Source organism: Pongo abelii, chromosome 8 (genome assembly GCF_028885655.2).
Source record: "Pongo abelii isolate AG06213 chromosome 8, NHGRI_mPonAbe1-v2.0_pri, whole genome shotgun sequence".
Lineage (NCBI taxonomy): Eukaryota > Metazoa > Chordata > Mammalia > Primates > Hominidae > Pongo > Pongo abelii.
The window spans coordinates 113,844,403-113,870,808 of NC_071993.2; the positions used below are offsets into that span (position 1 = coordinate 113,844,403).

A 26,406-nucleotide genomic window follows, 5' to 3' on the forward strand; every position below is an offset into this window, starting at 1 on the left:
GTTTCCATTGGTACCTGGGTAAGAGAATGCTGACTTGGGTCTCCAGGGAGCCAGATGGCCTCCTACTCATCATATTATACTCCCAGTCTATACCACCAAGGCCTGTGGGGTAGGATAAGTGAGATGCTATGGCTCTTGGGAATTTTTAAGCCCTCATACAAGTATAATCTTCACAAGTCTATAAGATTTCAAATAGTAAAAAGAGGGGAGAAGGGAAATATAACTGCAGAAACCACTTCCTCTGCAGATCAAATAATTAATTGCATTTTCTGCATGTGGTTGTTAGCACTAAAAGTGCAAGGAGGAAGTGGGGGAGGAAGAGGCTATTTCTACAAGAAGAGGCCAGTTCTTTCTGTCAAGCTTTAACTTGCTTAGATCTGGAATTTTAAATCAAAAAGGGAAAGGCAAATTTCAAGCTCCATTTACTTTTTAGCAAATCGGGACTTCTTGTCTCAATCTGAGTATACTCAGACATCTTTTTGGGCCACTGTGTTTATATTATGGCCATTTTTACCAAAATAATTTGGTTTGTAGAATTTGGCTTCGAATCCCATTAAAATGTCAGCAGCATCAAACCCTTAGCACAACAGAAGGTAGTGGAAATAGAAGAGTGAAAAAAGTTACAAAGGGAATTATAAACCTTTCAATACCTTTTCATTTTTATTTCTCTAAATTAGCACATCTTTAAGGCTACTTGGTCAGTCAGAAGTACCAATCTTGCTACAATGAACATCTGTGATTTCAGACAAACTAGTTCTGGCTCTAAATGCCCTAAACCTAAATTTGATTATAGGAAGAAACTTACGTTTACCTGAGAGGCTACCAGCCTAGCAGTGTGCTGGTAACTCATATAATTTGATAGGTAGAGGGCTCAGTGCCTGATGTCCCACATGCTGGGACTTTGGTCTCTCTGTCAGCTTGCCATAGAGCATACCCAGCTATGCCTAGGGCAGAACAGCCCTGCGATTAGCAACAAATCATCATCAGGAAGTAATTAGAGAGCTCTGCTGTTTTTTGAAGCTGGGATAATCCTACAGGCAACTTCCCAATTTTTTCCTAATTATTTTATTTATTTAGGGTCATTATTTATGTTGACACAAAAGGTCATTTAATTGAAAATGATTGGTAATTCTGGTGGTCTGCCCCTCTTTCAAGGAAAGCATACATTTTCATTTGCAGGTCCCTCTCTTCTTGTTTGAAAAAAATAATAATAAAACGAAGACTAAAATGAATGTATCTCACCAGTTGCAATGGGCATCGAGCCAGAATTACAGCAAGCACTGGCGCTGCAGGGGTAAGAAGCAATGGATTTTAATTGGTGCCTAGGGGTAAAGGTCAGCTGTCTTGGAACAATGGGCATCTGTGGTAGTAACTGACTGAGTCCTCTGTGAGAGTCTGTAAATGTCAGCAATGTACTTCCAAATGGAAGCACAAAGGGCTTGGGCCCAAGGAACAAAGACAGTATTAGTGAGTGGAGAAAATATGTAAATCAGTTGGTTAAATAATGCACTAATAAAGCAAAAGTGGTGGACACACACAAACACACCACATCACAGAGATTCAAAAGAAAACAGACTACTTCAATATCAAATACATGCCTTCCTATAAGATCCAACCTCTTTTTCCCCAGCACAAGTTCAGCTGTTTTCCTGGACAGCCTCGAATCCAAACACTTTAATTATTTGAGTCAAGTTAGATGGGGTTGGCTCCTAAGAAAAGCTACATCCATCCCAGTGAAATCTGGATGCTGATGGGGATAGCATCTGCAATTAAAGTTATAGTTATTCTTGTTCAAGGGAATTTGGGCCCTTTTTAGAAAGTAGCAGAGAAAAAGATGAAGTACTAATCATTGGAACACCAGGCCCCTCCTGCTTCCCCACAAATGCTTGGCTGCTTCTTTTATTGCTATGTTTTACTCTATTTTTCTCATTTCCTCATCTTTCCCAATATTCACCCACTCTTATGATCCAGACCATCTCCTCAGGGTCCAGTAAGTTTACAGAGACTGTATTCTCTACATCAACAATTTACATAAACGATCTATCAAAGGAACATTTTATAAGCTTTAAGAGGCAAAAGAGTACAATGTGTAACAGATAATATCAAATTATTAAGATTCCAGAGAATGAAAGATACAGTACCTTTACCAGTATAAACTCAATGCTCATTTCCAACTACATACTTCTCCCTTCCATCTGTGAGCTCTCTGCAGACAGGGCCCTGTGTTATGCATGTTTGTATCTCTACTGCCTGGCAGTCAATAAATATTAGTTCAACTAAATGATATTTTTCTGTTGTGAATGTCATGACTTTGTGTTATGCTGACCTGCTTCATTGGTCAGCCTAAGCCTTTTTATGCTGCTTCCCTGACTATGTGAGATTACAGCCCTCTCTAAACTCTTAAAGCCTTCGTCATCTATACAATCCACTCTACTACCTTATGTGATTTAATTGCATTCCTGAGCTGGGATGGTAAACTCCGTAAGAGCAAAGCGAGGTTCATGCTTCTTTTATATTCACCTTTATGCTTGCAGAGAACAAGGAACGAGCCAGGTGTTCAATAAAACATGTCAATTAATTTCTTCTTAATATTATACCCCCAAATTTCATCAATAGTTCTGACTGGACAGTAGTACTTAAGATACATGCTGAATATATCAAATCTATAATAAGATGAATTTGAGTTCTATTAATTCAATATTAATAAGGTCATCACTGCCCATTTATTGATTTTATAAGCAAGACAGGAAGAAAGTTTATTGCAACTGAAAATAAATTACATTATTACATAAAAACTGTAATTCAAATGAGTCATGAGGATTTTTTTTTTTTTTTTTTTTTTTAGATGGATTCTTGCTCTGTCACCAGGCTGGCGTGCAGTGGCGAGAACTCGGCTCATTGCAACCTCCCCCTCCCAGGTTCAAGTGATCCTCCTGCCTCAGCCTCCTGAGTAGCTTGGACTACAGGCATGCACCACCAGGCCCAGCAAATTTTTGTATTTTTAGTAGAGACGGGGTTTCACCGTGTTGGCCAGGATAGTCTCGATCTCTTGACCTCGTGATCTGCCTACCTCGGCGGGATTACAGGTGTGAGCCACTGCCTCCGGCTGGACTTTTCTAGGGTTTAATTAGTATAGTAAGATATCAGTGGAAATTAACATGTTTTACGCGTCAAAATAGACACTCAATCGTTTAAATCTGAAAACTACTCCAAGATATGCATTGTACGCTTGTGGACACTAGTTTCTCATAGTACATACACTGAAAGACTGTTTTCATCTTCCTTTCCCCTTCTCCTTTGACAAATATTTGCATCTCTGTGAAACCTTCCTAGTCTCCAAAGATAGAGTTCTATGTACATAGCTATCATGATACATAAGTACTGTGCTATAAGAGATTGTTTATACATTCATCTCCTTGACCAGACTGTGCAATCATTAAGAGCAAGAACAACGTCTTATATTTCTATTTCCCAATTCTTAAAAAAGATCTGGAACAAAATAGGCATTTAATACCTTCTGGTTGAGTTGACAAAAGACAGCATAAGGCATGGCCATATAATTTGGAACAGTTAAGAAGAATAACAATGAGACTAACATTTGTTGAATGCTTGCTAGGTCTCAGACACTGTTCTTTGCTGGTTTTGACTCTTTATTTCCCATAACTACTTCAGGATGTTGACACAATCATTATCTTTTAGTTTGGAGAGGAGGAAACTGTGTCATGCAGGGGTTTACAACAAATAAACCAACAAATAAAATGTTGTCTAAGGGCACACAATTAGTATGTAGCTTACCTGGAATATAAGACCAGGTCGCCTGGCTCCAGGGTCCATTATATCACATACAGTTCCATAACTAATGACGCCCCTGAGCAAAAATTCATAATGACCACCTTCAAATAACAAAGTGTATCTCTGCAGTGACAGGAAATAGGTGCTGAGTTGGTATACGTGACGAGTGCAGAAAATACAAGGTATACATATAAATACAAGAGATCATTGCACAGAGGTATGAGGGAGTAGCTAAGAGAGAGAGCATTAAAAGGACAAAAATCCATTAAGTGTGGGCAGCAGCGATGATATTTGAATCTGCTGCAGGGGAGCTGGAGAATCTAGATCTAGGCCTACCACACCCCCACACTTGAGTCATAATTGTGTTTTTCTTCCTGGCAAAACCAATTTCAACCACAGCCATCAACATCTTTTACCCCTTTGAAACCACTCAGGAAGAACAGAAAGATAAGGGTAAATTGTACTCCCTCTGAAAGCCTTAATAAGTTCCTGGTAAATTAGCTCTCCTCTCTCTGAGAGATCTCAAGAGATTCCTAAACTACTACTCCTGAAAACATTGACAATTTTATTATTTCTTTTTCTTCTACCCTCTGTCTTCATTGTGCTCTTTGTATTAGCATTCTCCCATTATTCTGTTACTTTAAATTCTTCATAGTAATCTCTGTCGTCTTCTCTCTCTTGGCTTTACCTCTGTATCCTTCCTTCTATGCCTCTTCTCTTATCTGTGAGAGGCTGTGTATTCCAGATATTTTTTACATATCTTTTGTTTTTTGGATTCATCCACATTGTCATTTTCCCCACTACAAGCATGTTCATTTCCTGGTGCCAGATGACGTCAATCAAGGCAACACTTAGTATTCTACTCCCCAAACACACATACTGCCCCAACCAGCCAAGAAAAGATTTTTCTCTCCCAGCTGTTATATCGTATATATCCCATACAGCAGGCCTTTTCACCTATGAGCATCTAAGCCTACTTGTTACCTAGAAGCTATAGTTTTTGTTCTGCAAAACTTAATTTAAGTAGTTGACTTGAAAGGTTGTAAAACAAGAGCACATTAGAGGTCAAGGACCCAGTAAAATAGGGAAGTGATGCTTTGAGGAACAAAGGGGCAAAACCATCAAAAGAAGATCTGGTCAAGGGAAAGGTCAGGTCAGCAAAAGAAATGTTTGAATAGAAACAATTTAGCCCCTGAAGCTGGTGGTGCAGTCTTAATTTCTCCAGGGGAGAAATAGTGGTTTTATTAAAGATTCATCCACATTGACTTTGTTTTCATGACAGCACCAGGAGAAAGCTTGGGGCAGTTCTGATACATTGGAGTGAAACATCTCCACCATAGTAAATATCGCAAATTTCCTGTAGCGGCCAGCATTCATCTCCATCCATCATAAGAGCAGCACAGGCTATTCACTAGAAACAAATGTTCTAGATACAGTATGTCAAACACAAGATGATGGAAACCCCTGAGAAACCACAGGGAGTGCGCTGGAAGCAAACAGACCAGAATGTTGAAAAGACCTCTGACCATTTTCCACAGCAGAGCATAACTTGGAACCAACCAGAAATAATGCATTTGACCTTCATAAAAGGGTAATGCATGGGCACTTAATATTTGGCCAGCCAGACCTCAGAGAACATGAGCTCTAATAAGGACAGATGATGAGACAAAAATAAATAAATAAGTAGACAGTTAACTTTAAAAACAAATTGTTCTCAAAGAAGATTACGCAGATAGTCTATTATGCTTACTTGAAGAATGGTCAGCTTCCATTTGAGAATTTCTGATCACTTGGCCACAGAGGCAACCTATTTTCCAAGAACCACTCAGTGATACAAAAAACATGCAGTTTCCAGATCAATCTTCAGAATATTTAGAGAGTAATTTAGGCTATCATTACCTTGATTAATTTCATTTGTTAAAAAGGTATAAAACTAAAAGATAGAGTTCTATTTTTTAATGAAAAAAGCATTATAAACTTAGAAGAGATTTATAGGTGGACCTATCTATTACCTTTCTACCTATTTATTGAGCTAGCTAAATACCTGTATCTTTTAAAAATACATAAATGTAGCTAATACAATTTTGAATTATAATGTCAGTAACATATAAACTTGATCATCATACAGATATAACTTAGTTTTTAAAGTCATCAATTCATGATTAATATGTAATGCATTAGATGCTTCTTATATGTGATAGACATAACACCTTACAGATGAAGAATAACAAATAAGCAGGAAATTCTTATCAGGAAACTTCTTTCTATCAAAAAAGTACTTTGTACTAGGCAGGGCATGGTGGCTCACGCCTATAATCCCAGCACTCTGGGAGGCCGAGGCGGGCCGATCACGAGGTCAGGAGATCGAGACCATCCTGGCTAACACTGTGAAACCCTGTCTCTACTAAAAATACAAAAAAATTAGCCGGGCGTGATGGCAGGCGCCTGTAGTCTCAGCTACTCGGAAGGCTCAGGCAGGAGAATGGCGTGAACCTGGGAGGCGGAGCTTGCAGTGAGCTGAGATCGTGCCACCGCACTCCAGCCTGGGCGACAGAGCAAGACTCTATCTCAAAAAAAAAAAAAAAAAAAAAAAAAAAAAAAAGTACTTAGTACTACTTAATGCCACATGAAGTAAAGCAGTAAACCACCAGTTAACCTGATCAGTTCTGAGAACCAGGCAAATTAGCAGATATGGGAGACAAGAAAAGATAGGAGGAAGGAAAAAGTAAGTTTTGGAATGTATGTATTGATCAGAATTTACTGCCTGAAACTGATTTATCATTAATTAATTTATTTTTTACTACATCAGTGTTAGATAGACACAGATAATATCCCAGAAAAATCAACTACGTACTTACTGTGTAATGTAATATATTGCATTAAAATTTAAGAGTGTAGTTTTATTAGCATTTTTAAATTTATGAATGTTATAATAGGTGCTTTGATTTATATAAACTAATATAGGATATATGGCAATTTCAGATATAGGTCAGTGTACAGAGAGAAGAGTGTCTTAGATCAGTGTTGTTTTTCTCTGTGTTCCAAAGAGCCCACGAGTTCCAGAGGCTTCCGCAGGGACTTCTTGGAGTGACAAGGGGTTGTGGAGTGGGCACTGCTCCTGGCATTCCAACCCTGCTTCAAAGACAGCATTCTGCACTTATTATTCTGTAGCTCATTTGAAACCCAGGGGATTACCGTTGGAAAGTCACTCCAAGTAAAAAGACAGATGCAGCATGCTTTCTTGGATTTTATATTTTTAATGCTCAAGAAGAAAACAGAACAATGCTTCATGGAATGAAACAGTATAAACACTCAGCGGTACCCAAAAAAGGATCAAAGGAGAGGACCTTTCCCTTTGGCCATCATTCCTCAGGTTAAGTGTAGGGAAGTAAGGATTTACTTACTACAAGTCACTTTTATTGAAGTTTGGAAAATGCCACTTCCACTATGTCTCTGAATTCATGCGTGGCTTTTTTTTTTTTTTTTTCAGAGTCTTGCTCTGTTGTGCCCAGGCTGGAGTGCAGTGGTACGATCTCGGCTCACCGCAACCTCCACCCCACAGGTTCAAGTGATTCTCCCGCCTCAGTCTCCCAAGTAGCTAGGATTACAGGCACCTGCCACCGCACCTGGCTAATTTTTTGTATTTTTAGTAGAGACAGGGTTTCAGCATATTGGCCAGGCTGGTCTCAAACTCCCGACCTCGGGTGATCCACCCACCTCGACCTCTCAAAGTGGTGGGATTACAGGTGTAAGCCACCGCACCTGGCCCATTTCTTTATGAATGAAACATACATTCTTTTTTAAAAGATTAGAGGCAAATGGATGATCTTGTGTACAAAGGGACAGATGAAAGGGTTAGGGTGGAATGAGCAAGTGTTGCTTGTCCGCCAAGGGAATGTCATGCACCCCCTTTGATGTACTATACAATACGCTAGCTCCTCTTGGCCTCGCTAGATAATGTCAAGTGAGTGCTACGCAAAGTCCTGGCATTTTAAATATTAATCATGTTCTTCTTGGTTAGAACAGACAAAATTATACATTATGACCTACAAATGACTAAAACCTACAGAGATTCTTTACTGTTCTTGTTTACTCACTTGAAATAATTAAATTTATAGTTAGAGGAAATAAAGGAGTCAAAGCTGATTTCACAGAGCATTTCATTTAAGTTTCAGCCTAGGAGTCCAAAAGCGAACCAAAGTTCAATTCAAATACTCAGTCATGTATTGGACACCTACTGTATACTAAAATCCTATGCTCAGCACGTTAAAGAATACATAACTGATTAAGGCACTTTATGCCATCTAGGACTTCGCATTCTAAAGGGAAGATTGGACATGGTCAAAAACAACTATAATCAGAAGTGAGAGTAAAGTGCTAGAAAAAAGAAAACAGATGTCTTGGAGATAAGAGGGAGTGAGCAAGTCTCATTAGGGAAATTGATTAAATTTTATGGAAGAGGTGGCATTTAAGGTTTACTTTCAAGGTCTAATGATCTTAGCTTATCATTCCCCAGCTGCATGTAACTTCAGACAAGTCACTAAACTCTCTGGGACTCAGTTTCCATATCTGTTAAAGAAAAGAGCAGAATTTTAATATCCCCAAAATCTTTTAGATTCAGATTCAATGATACATGATTCTTCCTAAGAGAAGGTGGTGGATCCTATCAACCATTCCTCTTTGCTGTCCTCAAAAGTCACATACATGGGCCTGGCGTGGTGGCTCATGCTTGTAATCCCAGCACTTTGGGAGGCCGAGGCGGGTGGATCACCTGGGGTCAGGAGTTCCAGACCAGCCTGGCTAACACGGTGAAACCCCGTCTCTACCAAAAATACAAAAATTAGCCGGGTGTGGTGGTGCATGCCTTTAGTCCCAGCTACTCAGGAGGCTGAGGCAGGAGGATCGCTTCAACCCAGGAGGTAGAGGTTGCAGTTGTGCCACTGTACTCCGGCCTGGGCAAAACAGCAAGACTCCATCTCAAAAAAAAAAAAAAAAAAAAAAAAAAAGGCCGGGTGTGGTGGCTCACACCTATAATCCCAGCACTTTGGGAGGATGAGGCAGGTGGATCATGAGGTCAGGAGTTCAAGACCAGGCTGGCCAAGATGGTAAAACCCCATCTCTACTAAAAATATGAAAATTAGCTGGGTGTGGTGGTAGATGCCTATAATCCCAGCTGCTAGGGAGGCAGAGGCAGAGAATTTTTTGAACCCAGGAGGCGGAGTTTGCAGTGAGCCGAGATTGTGCCACTGCACTCCAGCCTGGGCAACAGAGTGAGACTTCATCTCAAAAAAAAAAAAAAAAAAAGTCACATACATGATACACAAACTACTCAACCAAATGACAAGAGGAATTAAGCATGCTCAGATATAAAGAGACAAGAAGTCAATAATCAAACCCTTATTTAGAAAGTACCACATACAATAGGGTAATTAAAACTTAAACATCTGGAGAAAACACAGTGTTTAATGCTGGTATGTACCAAGAGACCCGTAGGAATGACCAATGTATTCTGAGGAGCTAGGGTCCTCTTTATAGAATGAAAGTCTTGGAAGAGTCTCTCAGCAGGAATGATGTAAATTAAGTGGTGATAACACAGAAATGAGAAAAAACTGGAATGTGAAGGGGGTGCAGAAAACATAAAGAACAAATACTGTCTACGTTTTTTCTTTGCTAGAATATAGTGTGCTGAGACCACAAGGATAAAAGAACTACAAGAATTGGCTTTTCCAAGTAAAAAAGCAAAACAAAACACTTTTTTTTTCTTTTATTCCCCGGTGAATTCCACTAGGGGTTTTATGTTCTTTAATCCTTAAAGATGTTACATGATCCTTGTGAAGGGAGAACAGCTCAGGTTAGTTGGGGGTGATGGGAAAGGTATGGCTGATAAAGACACACAGAGTATATAGAAGTTTTCTTTTTAGGCAGAATACACATCAACTCAGAGAATTTGAGAGTGAAATTGAGATTTCAACTTTTTTTTTTTTTTTTTTTTTTGAGACCGAGTCTCGCTCTGTCGCCCAGGCTGGAGTGCAGTGGCGCAATCTCAGCTCACTGCAACCTCCGTCTCCCAGGTTCACGCCATTCTACTGCCTCAGCCTCCCGAGTAGCTGGGACTACAGGCACCCACCACCACGCCTGGCTAATTCTTTTGTATTTTTAGTAGAGACGGGGTTTCACCATGTTACCCAGGATGGTCTCAATCTCCTGACCTCGTGATTCACCCGCCTCAGCCTCCCAAAGTGCTGGGATTACAGGTGTGAGCCACTGCGCCCAGCCAAGTTTTTTTTTTTTCTTTGCTACATTTGTATTAGTTTTTCCCATCACCTTCTGCATCCCAGCTGTTCCTTTCCGGTACAGGTTAAATCATCTTTTCTTATAGCAGACTGTATGTGACCAATAAACCTCTGCTGACACAAACAAGCCTTGGGATTTATCACGAACTGGGGTGGGGGGAACTGCTCTCCCTCTGAGACATGGTGACAGATAGCCAGCCTGCCTCTCCTCTGGCACTGGGACCACTCAGCCTTTTCTTCTGGGCCAACCTCATATATCAGTGGCTAGATGCAGGTTTCCCTTGAAAGAGAGTATGAACAATCTAGGCTAATACCTAGGACCCCTCTTTCTATCTCTTAGTCAAGATTTCTTACACTGACATATGTTGAGATTACAGTTTTTACTGTAAAAGACCTAGCCAAGGAAAGCTGCTGTAATTTACAGCAGGCTTGCAGGGAAACAGCCGATGGATGATCATTAATTTAAACTGTAAATAAGATCCTGCTTTATTCTGGACTCTGATCCCCGGTAGTGCCCCTAACAAGCTGCCTGCAAAGGCAAGGCATGAAGCCTGCTGTTTCCAACATGATGATTGAAGAACTGCTCTTGTCTGCACAAACGGCTAAAAATAGCTATAAGAATGTGAAGGCAAAACAGGTTTCGGGGAATGCAGAGAGTTACCCTGATGTTGTCAGTTTTATTCCAGTTGCTCCCACTAGTGTGAAAAGCAGAGAGAAGTATCTGGTACAAAAGATTTTGACTTGCTAGATAGCACCCCGGAGACCTGAGAGAATTAATACAACTTTTTAAAGGAGTCTGCCCTTTTCACTGGAGGATAGCTTAAGTCCTAGAAGAATTGGAGCAAATGTGAGCACTGCCTTTGTTCTGCATAATTAACAGAGCCTGAAATTTCTTTCTTCTTTTTGTTTTAACATAAATTCTCATTGATTGGAGAAAATATATTCACACTTTAAAATGTTGTGCAAGTACTATCTCTTTGATTCAAATATGTCCTTTGGGTGGGCGGAGTACATATTTCATGGTGATAAATTCACCTCATAAGTAGAAAAACTGTGCACAAATATACTGCGATGTCAACTTTATTGATTTCTGTACCATTGTTAAGACCTTCATCGTCCTCCAATATTTCTTAAATCTATCAGCATCTCAGAAAGTGACCATGAAGGTCTCATCTATCTATAGAGGAAAAGATTCCTTCCTTTAGGTTCACTCATAACATTGTGATTTAAACAGCTCAGAACCACCTCTGCTCTGAAGGGTAACAGTCCCAGAGAAAGCCATTCCCTCATAGTCATGCACAGGGACTTCTCTTTTTGTAGAACTAGGTTGTGTCAAGTCTTAAGAAGAGTAAAATGCCCATGGCTGAATGCCCTTTTAAACGTCCTTCAGATAACTATGGACTAATTATGCAGCCTGATTCATGGTATATTGACTTGAGTGGATTTGATGGTTAGGCTCTTTGCTGCGTTATTACCTCTCTGCTTCCCTTCCAGTATTAGCAGCTATATCTGGACTTGAGCATCTCACTCCTTAAGTCCTGCTCCTGAAAACAATCCTGGAGTTTCTGGATCATCACCATATATTCTGCAGCTACAGAAAAACCTATAGTCAGATTTGATATTTGGCATCTTTTTTTTTTTTCATGTTTCTCTCTAACAGCATCAATGAAACAGAGACTATCATTGATTACTCTGAGGTCTCTTCCAGGCATAAATTTCTTCCATTTTCCTATATTACTTTACAAATGGAGAAAATGTAAATGATTCACCCAGAGTCACTTGTTAGGTGGAAGTAGATTCAAGGCAGGGACTTAGATTTCTGAATCTTAGTTCAGGGATCTTTCAATTACAAAACGTCATGCCACATTTAGTACTAGAATATAGGACCTCTGAGGATGAGTTGCTGGCTTATTTCTCTTTATATCCTACAGTGCATAGCACATTGCCTAGCATACAGTTTGTTGACTGTTAAATTAAATTTGCTAAAAATGTGAACTAGAAGAAAAATCAAGAGAGACTGTAAAAATCAATACAAAGCCAACAAACAACTAAATTTCATCGTAAAAATAAAAGATATAAGTTCAGTTCCTTAATTTGGGACTGCATACAGCAGATCAAAATTGTTTAAACATAATTGTTGATGAAGTAACCAGACAGTAAAGGGAAGATAGGAATGTTTGGGTATAGTCCTAAATTTGTGAGGCTGACATTATTGGTTGTGTGGTACTGTGGCCATCAGCCACACACGGCTATATCAATTTAAATTAATTAAAATTAAATGAAATTTAAAATCCAATTACTCAGTAACACTAGCCATATTTCAAATACTCAAAAGCCATAAACTGTTAATGTCTAAAGTACAGGAGAGCTTAGAAGAAAATTTCGATCATAAAGTTCTGCTGGACACTGCAGGAAGAAAAAATAATGAAGTGAAGAGAAAACATTAATTAAGATTTTACTATTCTGTGCTAAGCACTTGAAATGCCTAATTTCATATAATCCTTAAAACTTCCCGCATGAGGTAGGTACTATAACTGTCCCCCTTTTAAACTGAATCCAACTGTGCTTGGAGAGATTAAGTAAGTCACCATGCTTATATACTTGGTAATCAGTTTAGCTGGGTTTTCTCTCTTCTTCTTACTCCAGAGTCTATGCTCAACTGAAAAGTTATGCTGCTTCTACTGAAGAACTTGAAATGCTTACAGTCAGAGTAAACATTACACTTTATATTAGTGGTTCTTAATCCTAGATACCTATCAGAAGCATCTGGGGAGCTTTATCAAAGTTACCTGAGCCCTAATCCAGAGCAACAGTGGTGGGGCTAGAGCTTGCACATTTGGGGACCATTTTTGACATGCGGCTAGAATTGAGAGTGTACCTTTTGACATGCAGCCAGAATTGAGAATGATTGCTTAAGAGATATTTTCATCACCTTCCATGGTCCAGATGGCAAAATGCAGACCCTACCCAAGGTCACTAACAGTAGCTAATGAAAAATCTGAGATGAGAACATAGACATCAGTGCTACCTTCATAACACATTATGGTTTAGGGTATGTTAATGAATGACACATTTCTATTTCCTGATTAATACTATTAGCTCATGTAACCTATGTACTACTTAGCAATTGTATGTCAGAATTCAAAATTTGATAATGCAAGTTTACAAAAACGAAGGTATAGATGTAATACCACTCTCCTTCTGGGACAAATAAATGTCTTTCTCATTTAAAAGCAATATTTTCTTTCTAAAAAATGACGTATCTGAGGAGTAGATAAGCTCTCTTAATAGGAGACGTATGACATAGTGGAAAAAGTATGACTGCTAACCAAGACGCCTTAATTCTAGTCCTAATTATGGCCATAACTCTGCAATGGGCACAAACTATTTCTTTCCTCTGAATCTCAGTTTTCTTACTGGTAAAATAACAGTGTTGTATATGATGATCTCCAAGGCTTCTTGAAGCTAAGATCCATGCTCAGAAGGGACTAATCTTATCACTCTTTCCAAGCTACTCTATTCTGTTAAATGCATTGCATTCATCCTGACATGTGTGCAGACTGAACAAACTTTAAAAATGAAACTTCCTATGTGCTGTAGGACAATGCATTCACTTAAATTCTAGTTAATCTATTTGTTCCATGTCAAGGAAAAACTGGGACATCAGATGAAAATCCATCTTTTCTGCTGTCAAGACTCATTCTGACTCTTGTGATTGACTGGTCAGAACTCTTACTAGAGAGTCAGCAGCATCCACCCAACAAGACTCATTCTTTGTAGCTGCCTTTTGGAAATGGTAATGATCTACCTATCCCTCGCCCTCTTACATTCACAGCTGCTGATCTGAAAATTATGATGTGTCAAACGTTTTACAACCTTAACATCCATCAACCCATCTTTACATTTCTAATCCCAGCTTAACTGTAATGGATTTTTAGATAGCTAGAGCGGTTAGCCAACCAAGACAGAAGTCACATCATGAATGAGTAGCATGCTGAATATACATTTCTTACCTTACGCTTGTTGGTAGGACACACATAGAGATAGCTCAAAATGGTTTTCAAACCAACTTTATCATTCAGCTTCTCATAGGTTGTTCCATAATCGGTTGACCTATAATTCAAAAAGAGCATTAATGAGGACAGAAGTATACGTCATTTGGCTGATGTCAGTATAATGCATGCTTTACATAGTAGAATGGCTCTCAGGAGGTTTCTCAATGATTCATGTAGTATATAATGATGCTTAATTATGTACACAGTAACATCATGTGAGTGGTTAAAATTTGCATTTAAATTGAATTGGTAAAAATTAAAACTCCATCTCTCTATTGCTCCTTAATGTACGCACATTGCATAAAGAATGTGGTTAATTTAAAAAGATTAAGAGATGAGGGTGTCCCTTGATTTGATCAAAGAATTAAAGAGTTTTTAGTCAGATATGACATTTCCAAACTTTTATGTTTGGCACAGTAGAAAAGCAGGTTCTCCCGATTTATCTACAAATTGTGTTTTCTTTCATGAGTCAGGGAATATATGGTAGGCCAGTCCCTTCAAAGGTCAGTCAGTCTTTTCTTATTATTTAAGAGCAAGAAAATGTCTCAATAATAAGTGAGATTTCATGAATTTCATACTCCCTAGCCTTTTCCAGTGTTAAGCAATCCTGAGTCAGGAGGACGTGACTTCTCGACACTGACTCTGTTTTTCCTATAGAGCCTCTCAACTTTAGCCATTGGTCAATAAATTATTCACTCAGATTAAATAAATTGCTTTTAATTGCCTTCTCTATGAAGGTCTACTCTATTTCAGAATTTTAATCTTATTATATCATCATGACAACTATGTACAGTAGGGATTATTATCTGTCTTTGATGAAAATGGCTGAACTTCAGTGACTTGTTCAAAGAAATTTAAAAAATTCCCTGATAAATGGACAGCTAGAAATTGAATTCAGGTATTTTAGCCTAAGCCCCATGCTGCTTTCATTATACCTGAGCTTTTTTTTTTTTTCCTTTTTTTTAAAAAAATAATTTAAAGAATACAGGGCTGGGCACAGTGGCTCACACCTGTAATACCACCACTTTGGGAAACCAAGACGGGTGAATCCACTTGAGGTCAGGAATTCGAGACCAGCCTGGCCAACATTGTGAAACTCCTTCTCTATCAAAAATACAAAAATTAGCCTGGCCTGATGGCACACGCCTGTAGTCCGAGCTACTTGGGAGGCTGAGGCACAAGAATCACTTGAAACCAGGAGGCGGAGGTTGTAGTGAGCCGAGATCACACCACTGCACTCCAGCCTGGACCACAGAGCAAGACTCTGTTTCACAACCAAAAAAGGCCAGGCACAGTGGCTCACATCTGTAATCTCAGCACTTTGGGAGGCTGAGGCGGGCAGGTCACGAGGTCAGGAGTTTGAGACCAGCCTGGCCAACATAGTGAAACCCTGTCTCTACTAAAAATACAAAAATTAGCCAAGCATGGTGGCAGGTGTTTATAATCCCAGCTACTCGGGAGGCCAAGGCAGGAGAACTGATTAAACCCGGGAGGTGGAGGTTGCAGTGAGCCAAGATCGTGCCACTGCACTCCAGCCTGGGTGGAGTCTTGTCCAGAGCAAGACTCCATCGCAAAAAAAAATAAATAAATAAATAAATAAAAAGGAGATAGACATAAAAAGATATAAAATTTCCTCTCAGCTTTTCTTAGGAGATTGTTGATAAAATTCATTCATTCATTCATTCACATTTGTAGTGCTCCTAAGACGTATCAGACAGTGTTGCTAACTGCAAGGACATAGCACACAGCGTCTACTCTCAAGTATGTCACAATTTTATTTGAAAGAAAGAAATATAAAAAAAATTTAGAATATGTTAAGTGCAAAGATAGAGATATGAGTTAACAATGCTTAGAAATTAAAGTTGATTTAATTAGAAAAACACAAAAATTGTAATCATCTTAATTAATTTCTGAAACTGGTAAAGGTTACAAATTCCTATAGGCCATAACGACTAAGCAGAATTGTGTGTTAACAACCTCACTACCATCCATTCACTATATACCGTGGACCAACCACTGGAGCAAGAAAGCTGCATAAAAGTGATCCTGGAGCTAGGAATTAAGGATTTATTCTGGCTGGAGATTCAAGATATTTCTTTCTAAAATTTATACATAGATGGCAAACAGAAAACAGTCAGCACTTTAAAGGATTTAGATGCCATTCCTAATCACTGAGGAACAAAGTACTACTCAAAACTTCTTGAAAGAACTATGAACCTTGAAAATGGGTAAGTTTAGGAAACAAAATTAGAGCATCACAGACTAGATGTTACCTTTGTAACAAAAATATATACCTGGCTTATTTCAGTACCAGTCTCTGCACTACTATAATCAAACACACATTAGCTTGATAGTCAAGAATATTTGAGGAGCATTCCAGAACTATTTCACAGGATATCTTATTAATGAATCACAACAAAACTTCTTAACATCTTCCTTCCAAACCTATCTTTTTCTCCAAAATTCATAGCTTATTTGAGGGAATTCCCTGGTATTCTCTAAGAAATATCTAAGATTTCTTTCCTAGCCCAGTCCACTTTTTTTTTTTTTTTCTTTTTCGAGATGGAGTCTCATTCTGTCACCCAGGCCGGAGTGCAGTTGGGTGATCTCGGCTCACGGCAACCTCCGCCTTCTGGGTTCAAGCGATTCTCCTGCCTCAGCCTCCCAAGTAGCTGGGATTACAGGCACACATCATCACATCCAGCTAATTTTTGTATTTTTAGTAGAAATGGGGTTTCACCATGTTGGTCAGGCTGGCCTTGAACTCCTGACCTTAGGTGATCCACCCGCCTCATCCTCTCGAAGTGTTGGGATTACAGGCGTGAGCCAAGGCACCCGGCCCCTAGTCCACTCATGGTGTTTTGTCTTTTTTTCCATTCTTATCTTAACCTCCTGAGTCAACATTCTCTTTCTTGTGTGTCTCCCGCATCTTGCTAGCCTTACTCTGCCTCCTTTTATTGTACAGTTTTTTTCTATTCATTATTCTGAACAATACTCACAAGTTCCAGAACAAAAAAAACAGATGCAAAATCTACCTGGGGGCGGGCGATGGTGGGAGAAGAATGAAACGTGTAAATACTTCTACATTAATAAATTTAGCCTGATGATAGGTGGAAATCAGTAAGACTACATGAGAGATGAGAGAATGGTTCAATTTTCCTAGTGGAATAATGAAAAAAGAGACTAAAAAAGTATGAACTAGTCTATAGTGTGACGAGTTTCTTATAATTTCTATTAACTTGATCCCTGAGCTACTCGATGAATATTTTTACATTTAAAAAAACAAGCAATAGAAAGGCAAATGAGGATTATATTATAAGGATGCTACATACAATCATCCTTATTTGCATGTGTGTGTGTTTGTGTGGGTGGGTGAGTGGGTGCGTATTAAACTCTAATCCCAATGTGACAAGTTGGCAATAGAGTGACTTAGTCAGATTTACATTAGCAACGTTTTTTTCAGAAAGCTTACACTATGTTATTGGACATTTTTATCTTATTGTAACATAATTCATCCACCAATCCAGATCCCTCAAGGTATCTATCATTATTTTTTGGTGTCATCTCTTGTTTCTTGATTTTACAAAGCTCAAAAGTTAACCCAAATTTTGATAATTCTCCACTCGAGCAGAATTGCATATTTAAACATCATGGCTTTGTAATAAGCAATTGATAGAGAGAAAATGACACATTTTCACACATCCAAGTGGCATAGATTAGCGGGTGTCCAAGGGTCTCCCAAAGAACTAGAATTAGATAGAGTGTTGACAACTTTCATCGGTAGAACCAACAATCAGCTGGTGTACATTGGTATGGTGGTACAGAAGTAAAAATAGTAAATACTTTCAAACCAGTTGATAAATAGTTACTGCACCAAGTTCTCTGCGTAGTTGTTCCTCTGAGCCTTATCACCTATGGTCTCTCACTCAGGGGCCTCTCAAGTTTCCTCACAGTCTAGCAATCAAAAGATTGAGGCCTGGCACAGCAGAGATCCTCAAAAAACTTGCTCCAGCACCAAGACCAACACACCTGTGCTGATCTGTCCATGCCTTTGCCAATCAGGCTGCTCCCCAGTGGGGGACACAGTGACCTTGGGTTGGCACTGCATCATGGAAGACAATTTCTTTCTTTTGTTATTATTATTATTATTATTTTTTGAGAAGGAGTCTCACTCTGTCACCCAGGCTGGAGTGCAGTGGCACAATCTCGGCTCACTGCAAGCTCCACCTCCCGGGTTCACGCCGTTCTCCTGCCTCAGCATCCCGAGTAGCTGGGACTACAGGCGCCTGCCACCACACCCAGCTAATGTTTTGTATTTTTAGTAGAGACGTGTTATTCACCATGTTAGCCAGGATTGTCTCGATCTCCTGACCTTGTGATTCACCCGCCTCAGCCTCCCAAAGTGCTGGGATTACAGGCGTGAGCTACCGTGCCCGGCCATGGAAGGCAATTTGTAGTGCCCATCTGTCAGTCCTGATTCACAGCTAAGAGATGCTTCCAGTTCTAGTTGCACATTCATGGGAGCTGTAGTCTCCTATGGACATGAGCTCCAAAAGAGCAGAGGATGCTTTTTGCCCAACAAAGAGGTTGGGCAGCAGACTGGCTGGTGAGCCGATGTGCTGGTTAAATATTTTAACTATCATCCCTAGGTATGGGAGAGGATATTTTCCAAGAACAAAAAGTATTAAGAAATATGTGATTAGGCAACATTTAATGTTCCTTTACTCCATAACTTTTCACAAACTATATTATTCTAATATACATTGAACCTCTTAAAAGCATATTTCATGTGACATTTTCCAAACATATTTGATGATAGGATCCATTCTTGAGGGATATCTAATGAGATTAGTGTTCTGAGCAACACACTTGGGGAAGCATAAGATCAAAGACAAAGAAAGAAAAAGAAAGGTATGGATCTTAATTTCGCAAGAAAGAGGAACTATAAAAGTATCTTAAATGAAAATTGCAAACAGAAATGCCAGCCTGTACTAACCATAAAGTGACTACTGTTGTAATAGAAAAACAAAAAACAAAAAAAGGAAAGGATCTTAAAATGTGTATCTTAAATAGCCATAATTAAGATGCGACATATGCAGCCTTGAATTCTTCACTTGTACCATTTTTAAAAAATCATTTCAAAGCAAGCATTTTTATTTTCAGGCTTTGTTTACAGGTTGACTTATCTATAAATGAAAAAGAGAGCTTCTGTCAACACCTACACTGTGCCAGTAGAAGCTAAAAGCTTAACAAAATAAGCATTCTATGAAAATAAATATATGCAAGTGATTAAATTAAGGCTTACTTTCTTCTGCTTTTGATCTTTAATCCTTACACTACTGTTTTTACAAATATATCTTAGTGGCTTTTAGAACATTTGAAAGTATGTCTCTATTTAAGTATTTACTATATACATAGAGCTGAAATAAGTTGCTCTGCGGAGTTCAGAAACCACCATCTGAGGCATCCCAACTGCCTTCCAAGAGGTTATGATCTTTTTGAGGTGGCAAAATCTCCTATCACGCTTGGAAAAAGGATCAGTATAGGATACAGCTAGTTTCCACAGGAGTTGCAGAAATGCAATGTGTGACTGGATTTCCTTCATTATAATCTTATGCCATCAAATGGGATCCTAAATAAACACAGAATCATTGTAATCTAAATTAACCCATAAGCACAATGATTGGCACAGAAGCAAACTATAAATGATGGCTTTTGTTACTCATTTTCTGACATTTTTTTCTTGATTGTTTTTGGTGTTCTTTGCTCAATACTTACTAAAACGTATAATGCGAACTCTCAAGGAAAACCCCAATCACTGAAAATAATTTTGAGTTAGGTTGCTTAGAAGAAAAGATATTCATAAAGCAATTACAACATTTTAAAAATGTAGCATAATTTTGTCTATCATATCTTGAAGGATATGTGCTAGTAGTTCTACGTGGTACTTGGATCACAGAGTTAATGGTAAGAACTGGAATATAAGAATTAAAGATTCCACACTCTGCTTCTATAATAATTATGTCAGAATTCCATTGCTGAATAGACCATTATGCTTAAAAATCCTAACAGAAGCCGGGTGTGATGGCTCATGTCTGTAATCCCAGCACTTTGGGAGGCCGAGGTGGGTGGATCAACTGAGGTCGGGAGTTCGAGGCCAACCTGACCAACATGGAGAAGCCCCATCTCTACTAAAAATACTAAATCAACCGAACGTGGTGGCTCATGCCTGTAATCCCAGCTACTCAGGAGGCTGAGGCAGGAGAATCGCTTGAACCCGGAAGGCGGAGGTTGCGGTCAGCTGAGATTGTGCCACTGCACTCTAGCCTGGGCAACAAGAGCGAGACTCCATCTTAAAAAAATAAATAAATAAATAAATAAAATAAAATAAAATAAAATCCTAACAGATAACATCATAACAATGAATGCTCCTTGAGTACATACAATGTTATCTGAGCTCTTCACATGCAGAATCCTATGAGATGGACACTGATATTAATATCACGTTACAAATAAGGAAGACTAAAAAGTGTAACCAGCCTGCTTAAGACTAAAGAACTTGGGAGGTGCACCGGGCATGATGGCTCACGCCTGTAATCCCAGCACTTTGGGAGGCCGAGGCGGGCGGATCACGAGGTCAGGAGATCGAGACCATCCTGGCTAACACGGTGAAACCCCGTCTCTACTAAAAATACAAAAAATTAGCTGGGTGTGGTGGCAGGCGCCTGTAGTCCCAGCTACTCGGGAGGCTGAGGCAGGAGATTGGCACGAGCCCGGGAGGCGGAGCTTGCAGTGAGCCGAGATTGCAGCACCGCACTCCATGGGCGACAGAGCGAGACTAGGTCTCAAAAAAAAAAAAAATATCTTGGGAGGTGCTGAGTGCGCACTGGCCGGCATCCTTAACTCCATACTGCCGTGCCTCTGTCAAAAGCCACCGGGAGAAATTTGCAGTTAAGGAGATGTATTCAGAAAACCTAGTTGAGCATTTTTTAGTAAAAGAAACATTAACTAAAACTCTTTGAGGTTGTATATGGTGTAGACCAAAGCCTGGCTTTTCTTTATACCTATTAAAAGGCAGACCTGCCAGGGAAAATTGATTAAATTAAAAAAGAAAAGTATAAGCAGAAACTCTCAAAAGGATTTATGAGGAAAAGAAGGTATATCCTTTATCTGATCCAGCCTGACTCCTGTGAAGGCTGAAAATATGCACAAAGTGATTGGGCTCAACCAGTTAATGACTTGATGATGCCTCATTAAGATTAGCAAAATATCTCAGTCTAACAGAAAAAGCAAGTTCTTGAAGCAAAACACAACTGGAATCAGTCATTCACTGTTACCCATTGCAGTGCCTACACGACTTAGTTGGACTCCTAGCCCACTTATGTTGCCCAGTGCAATGCCAATATGTCAAAACTAGATTCCTAGTCAGCTTTAACTCTGCTTATTTTTAGCAAACAAGATGTCTGTGGTCAGGAGTTCCTTCTTAGAAATAAGCCAGCTGAAGTTAGCAAAATCCACAACTGCAGCTTACTCAACCTCTGAAGAACTTCTAGCTTCATTATAATCCAATTTCCATGCTGAATGACACTCCCACCAGTATCATGACAGTTGACAGTCACCATGACAATGACTGGAGGAGACCAAGAAAAAATAGAAAAGAGGCAGCTCCTTGATTCCAGGAAAGTCTCAGTCCCTTCAAAAGAAAAGCATAAATATTCCTCCCCTTGCTCTTCAACTCAACCCCCTATGTTAAAGATACCCTGTATTTGTAAGTGCCTGGTTCTCAGGAGCTGGGAAATTAATTTATGAGCTATGTTCCCACTTCTCCAATTCCATGATGATTGAATAAAGACAGCACTACTTGACACTCACTTTCAGTTTTGTGTATTGGCTTTTGCAACACCAAACAGGAAAAAGCTCCCTTTGGGGTAACTGAGACCCCCCAATAACATCACTATCTAGTAGGCAGTCAGTGCCCTGGTTTCTACAGCAAATAAATCTCTCAGTACTCCACAGAATTTCATGTATAATTTGCATTCCAATTGTCACCTAATAGGATTGCAACATAATTGTTAGCTGCCTGATACCCAGTCCCTCTCTTTTCTCTGCCTCCTCCCCACTCCACTCACATTCCAGCCTTGTCCCTTCACTTGGAAAGCTTTTTTCCCAGATACCTAATAGATAACTGTCTTATTGCTTTCTGAACAATGCTCATGTTGTATGAAGTGACAGCCTCCCTCACCCACCCCTCAGCACACTCTGCACTTCCTAGGTGCCCTTATTTTCTGTTCACAATATTTATCCCCATCTGATAGATTTTTACTTATTTTTATTGTGTCTTTCTCCATGGAAACAGGGCTGATGTCTGTTTTGTTCACAGATGTCTTCCTAGCACTCAGAACAGCGCCCTGGGCACAGTAGGCACTATTTGCTTTTGACTTCTTGCTAGCCTGATGGATGCTTGCTTTTCTTGTGTTAATCAGTGGACTTCCATGAAATAAAAATTGAGAAGCTCATATGATTTGGCAAGGGCTTTTGGCTACAATAGCCCCTGCTGTTAGAAGATACAATCAGCTGTGTGGAAAGAAGGGACACTAGGGTGGTGACTAGGTTCTATGCCCTCTACTTTTTTTGAATTAATAATCTTGGTTTTTAGAGCAGTTTCAGGTCCACAGCAAAACAGAGTGGAAAATAAGTAGTTCTCATATAGCCCATCCCTACACATGCATAGCTTCCCCTATTATCAATATCCTCCTTCAGAGTGTTACGTTTGTTACAATCAAAGAACCTATAACGAAGCATAATGATCACCCAAAGTCCACAGTTTACATTAGGGTACATTCTTGGTGTTATACATTCCATGGGTTCTGACAAATGCATAATGACATGTATCCACCACTTGACATCATAGAGAATAGTTTCACTAGGTCGAAAATGCTTGGTCCTCTTCCTATTCATTCTTCTTATTCCCCTAACCCATAGTAACCACTGATCTATTTGCCCTCTCCATAGTTTTGCCCTTTCTAGAATGTCATATATAGGCATACCTTGTTTTATTGCACTTCACTTTATTTTACTTTGCAAATATTACATTTTTTACAAATTGGAATTTTGTGGCATCTTGCAGGAAGCAAGTCTATTGGCACCATTTTTCCAATAGCATGTGCTCACTTCATGTCTCTGTGCTACATTTTGGTAGTTCTTGCAATATTTCAAACTTTTCCGTTATTATTATATCTGTTATGGTGATCTGTGATCAGTGATCCTTGATGTTTCTATTATAATCATTTTGGGGTGCCCTGAACCATGCCCATGTAAGATGGCAAATTTAATCAATAAATATTATGTGTGTTTTGACTGCTCCACCAACCAGCCATCCACTACCCCTTTCTCCCTCCTTCTCTTTCCTCCCACCCCCTCAGGCCTCCCTGTTGCCTGAGATAAATGATATTGAAATTAGGCCAATGAATAACTCTGCAATGTCTTCTAAGTGTTCAAGTGAAAGGGGGAGCTGCACATCTCTCACATTAAATAAAAAGCTAGAAATGATTAAACTTGGTGAGGAAGACATGTCAAAAGGCAAGACAGGGCAAAAGCTGGGCCTCTTGTCAAACAGTTAGTGACGCTGTGACTGCAAAGAAAAAGTTGTTGAAGAAAATTAAAGGTGTTACTCCACTGAACACAAGAATAAGAAAGTCAAACAGGTTTATTGCATATGGAGAAAGTTTTAGTGGTCTGGCTAGAAGATCAAACCAGCTACAACATTTCCTTAAGCCCAAAACATAATCCAGAGCAAGGCCATAATTTTCCTTAACTCTATAAAGGCCAAGAGGTGAAGAAGCTGTGAAAGAAAAGTTTCAAGCTAGCAGAATTTGGTTCACGAGGTTTAAGGAAAAAAGCCTTCTCTATAACGGGTAAGTGCAAAGTGAAGCAGCAAGTGCTGATACACTGCATCGGGTTATACAGAAAATCTAGCTAAGATCATTGATGAAGGTGGCTACAGTAAACAACAGATGCTCACTGTAGAGGAAACAACATCCAATCAAAAGATAATTCCATTAGAATTTCAAAGCTAGAGAGAAGTAGTCAATGCTGGCTTCAGAGCTTTGAGGGACAAGCTGACTTTCTTGTTGGGGGCTAATGCAATTGGTGACTTTCAGTTGAAGTCAATGCTCTTTATTCTTTCTGAAAATCCTGGAGTCCATAAGAATTATCCTAAATCTATTCTCCCTGTGCTCTATACATGCAGCAATGAAGTCTGAATGACAGCACATCTGTTTACAGTATGGCTTACTGGATATTTTAAGCCCATTATTGAGACCTATTGCTCAGATAAAAAGATTCCTTTCAAAATATGACTGCTCACTGATAATGTACCTAGTCATCCATGAACTCTGATGGAGATGTACAAGGAAATGGATGTTGTTTTCATGCCTGCTAACACAACATCCATTCTGTAGTCCATGGATCAAGGAGTAATTTTAATTTTTAAGTAGTATTATTTAAGAAATACACTTTGTAAGGCTACAGCTTCCATAGATAGTGATTCCTCTGACAGATCTGGGGGCAAAATAAATTGAAGGGATTTATTTTGGAAGGGATTCACCATTCTAGAAGCCATTAAGAACATTCATGATTTATGGGAGGAGATGAAAATACCAACATTCACAGGAACTTGGAAGAACTTAATTCCATTACTCATGGATGACTTTGAGGGGTTTGAGACTTAAGTGGAGAAAGTAACTGTACATGTGGTGACCATAACAAAACAATTAAAAGTGGAGCTTGAAGATGTGAGTGAATTGCTGTAATCTCATGATCAAACTTGAACCAATGAGGAGTTGCTTCTTATGGATAAGCAAAGAATGTGGCTTCCTGAAATGGAATCTATTCCTGGTGAATGTGGTGTAAACATTGTTGAAATGAGAACAAAGAATTTAGAATATTAAATAAACTTAGTTGATAAAGTAATGGCAGGATGTGAGAGAATGAACTCCAATTTTCAAAGAAGCCCTACCATGTGTACAATGATATCAAAACAGTATTGCATGCTACAGAGAAATTTTTCATGAAAGGAACAGTCGATTCATGTAGGAAACTTTATTGTTACCTTATTATAAGAAATTGCCGAGCCACCTTAATCTTCCGCAAACACCACTGTGATTAGTCAGCAGTCATCAATATCAAGGCAAGACCCTCCACCAGCAAAAAGATTATAATTCACTGAAGGCTCAGATAATAATTCACATTTTTTAGTTATATTATATATATATATATTTTTTTTTTTTTTTTGGATGGAGTCTTCCTCTGTCGCCAGGCTGGAGTGCAGTGGCATGATCTTGGTTCACTGCAACCTGCACCTCCCAGGTTCAAGTGAGTCCCCTACCTCAGCCTCCTGAGTAGCTGGGACTACAGGCGTGCGCCACCATGCCCCGCTAATTTTTTGCATTTTAATAGAGACGGAGTTTCACCACGTTGGCCAAGATGGTCTAGATCTCCTGACCTCATGATCCGCCTGCCTCGGCCTCCAAAAGTGTTGGCATTACAGGCATGAGCCACCCTGCCCAGCCATAAAATATTTTTAATTAAGATATGTACATTGGTGGCCAGGTGCAGTGGCTCACGCCTGTAATGCCAGCACTTTGGGAGGCTGAGGAGGGCAGATCACTTGAGGTCAGGAGTTTGAGACCAGCTGGGCAACATGGTGAAACCCCATCTCTACTAAAAATACAAAAATTAGCCTGGTGTGGTGGCATGCGCCTGTAATCCCAGCTACTCGGGAGGCTGAGGTGGGAGAACTGCCTGAACTCAGGAGGTGGAGGTTGAAATGAGCCAAGATCACACTATTGCACTCCAGCCTGGGCGACAGAGCGAGACTCCATTTCAATAAAATACACATACACACACACACACACACACATTGTTTTTCTAGACATAATGCTATTACACACTTAATAGACTGTAGTATAATATAAACATAACTTTTATATGCACTGAGAAACCAAAAATTCATTCACTTGCTTTATTGTGATATTCGGTTTATTGCAGTTGTCTGGAATCAAATCTACAGTATCTGAGGTATGCCTGTAGTTGAAATCATACAGCATCTAGCCTGTTCAGATTGGCTTCTTTCACTTAGTGATATAAATCTCAGCTTCCTCCATGCCTTTTCATGGCTTGATAGCTTTTTTTCTAAGTGCTGAATAATGTCCCATTGTCTGGGTGCACCATAGTTTCCAGTCACCTGCTGATCTCAGTAAATCTCA

The 26,406-nt window shown here is 39.4% G+C and overlaps 1 protein-coding gene across 5 annotated transcripts in view; it reads right to left on the minus strand.

Moving 5' to 3' along the window:
• SORCS1 (sortilin related VPS10 domain containing receptor 1) overlaps positions 1–26,406 on the minus strand; it is a 594,724-nt gene that overhangs the window by 251,091 nt on the left and 317,227 nt on the right. For all 5 annotated transcript variants that reach the window (XM_002821140.5, XM_003777633.4, XM_009245781.4 and 2 more), the window contains exon 3: positions 14,099–14,198. In XM_002821140.5, the coding sequence (XP_002821186.6) occupies positions 14,099–14,198 (100 nt within the window). The remainder of the gene's footprint in view (positions 1–14,098; positions 14,199–26,406) is intronic.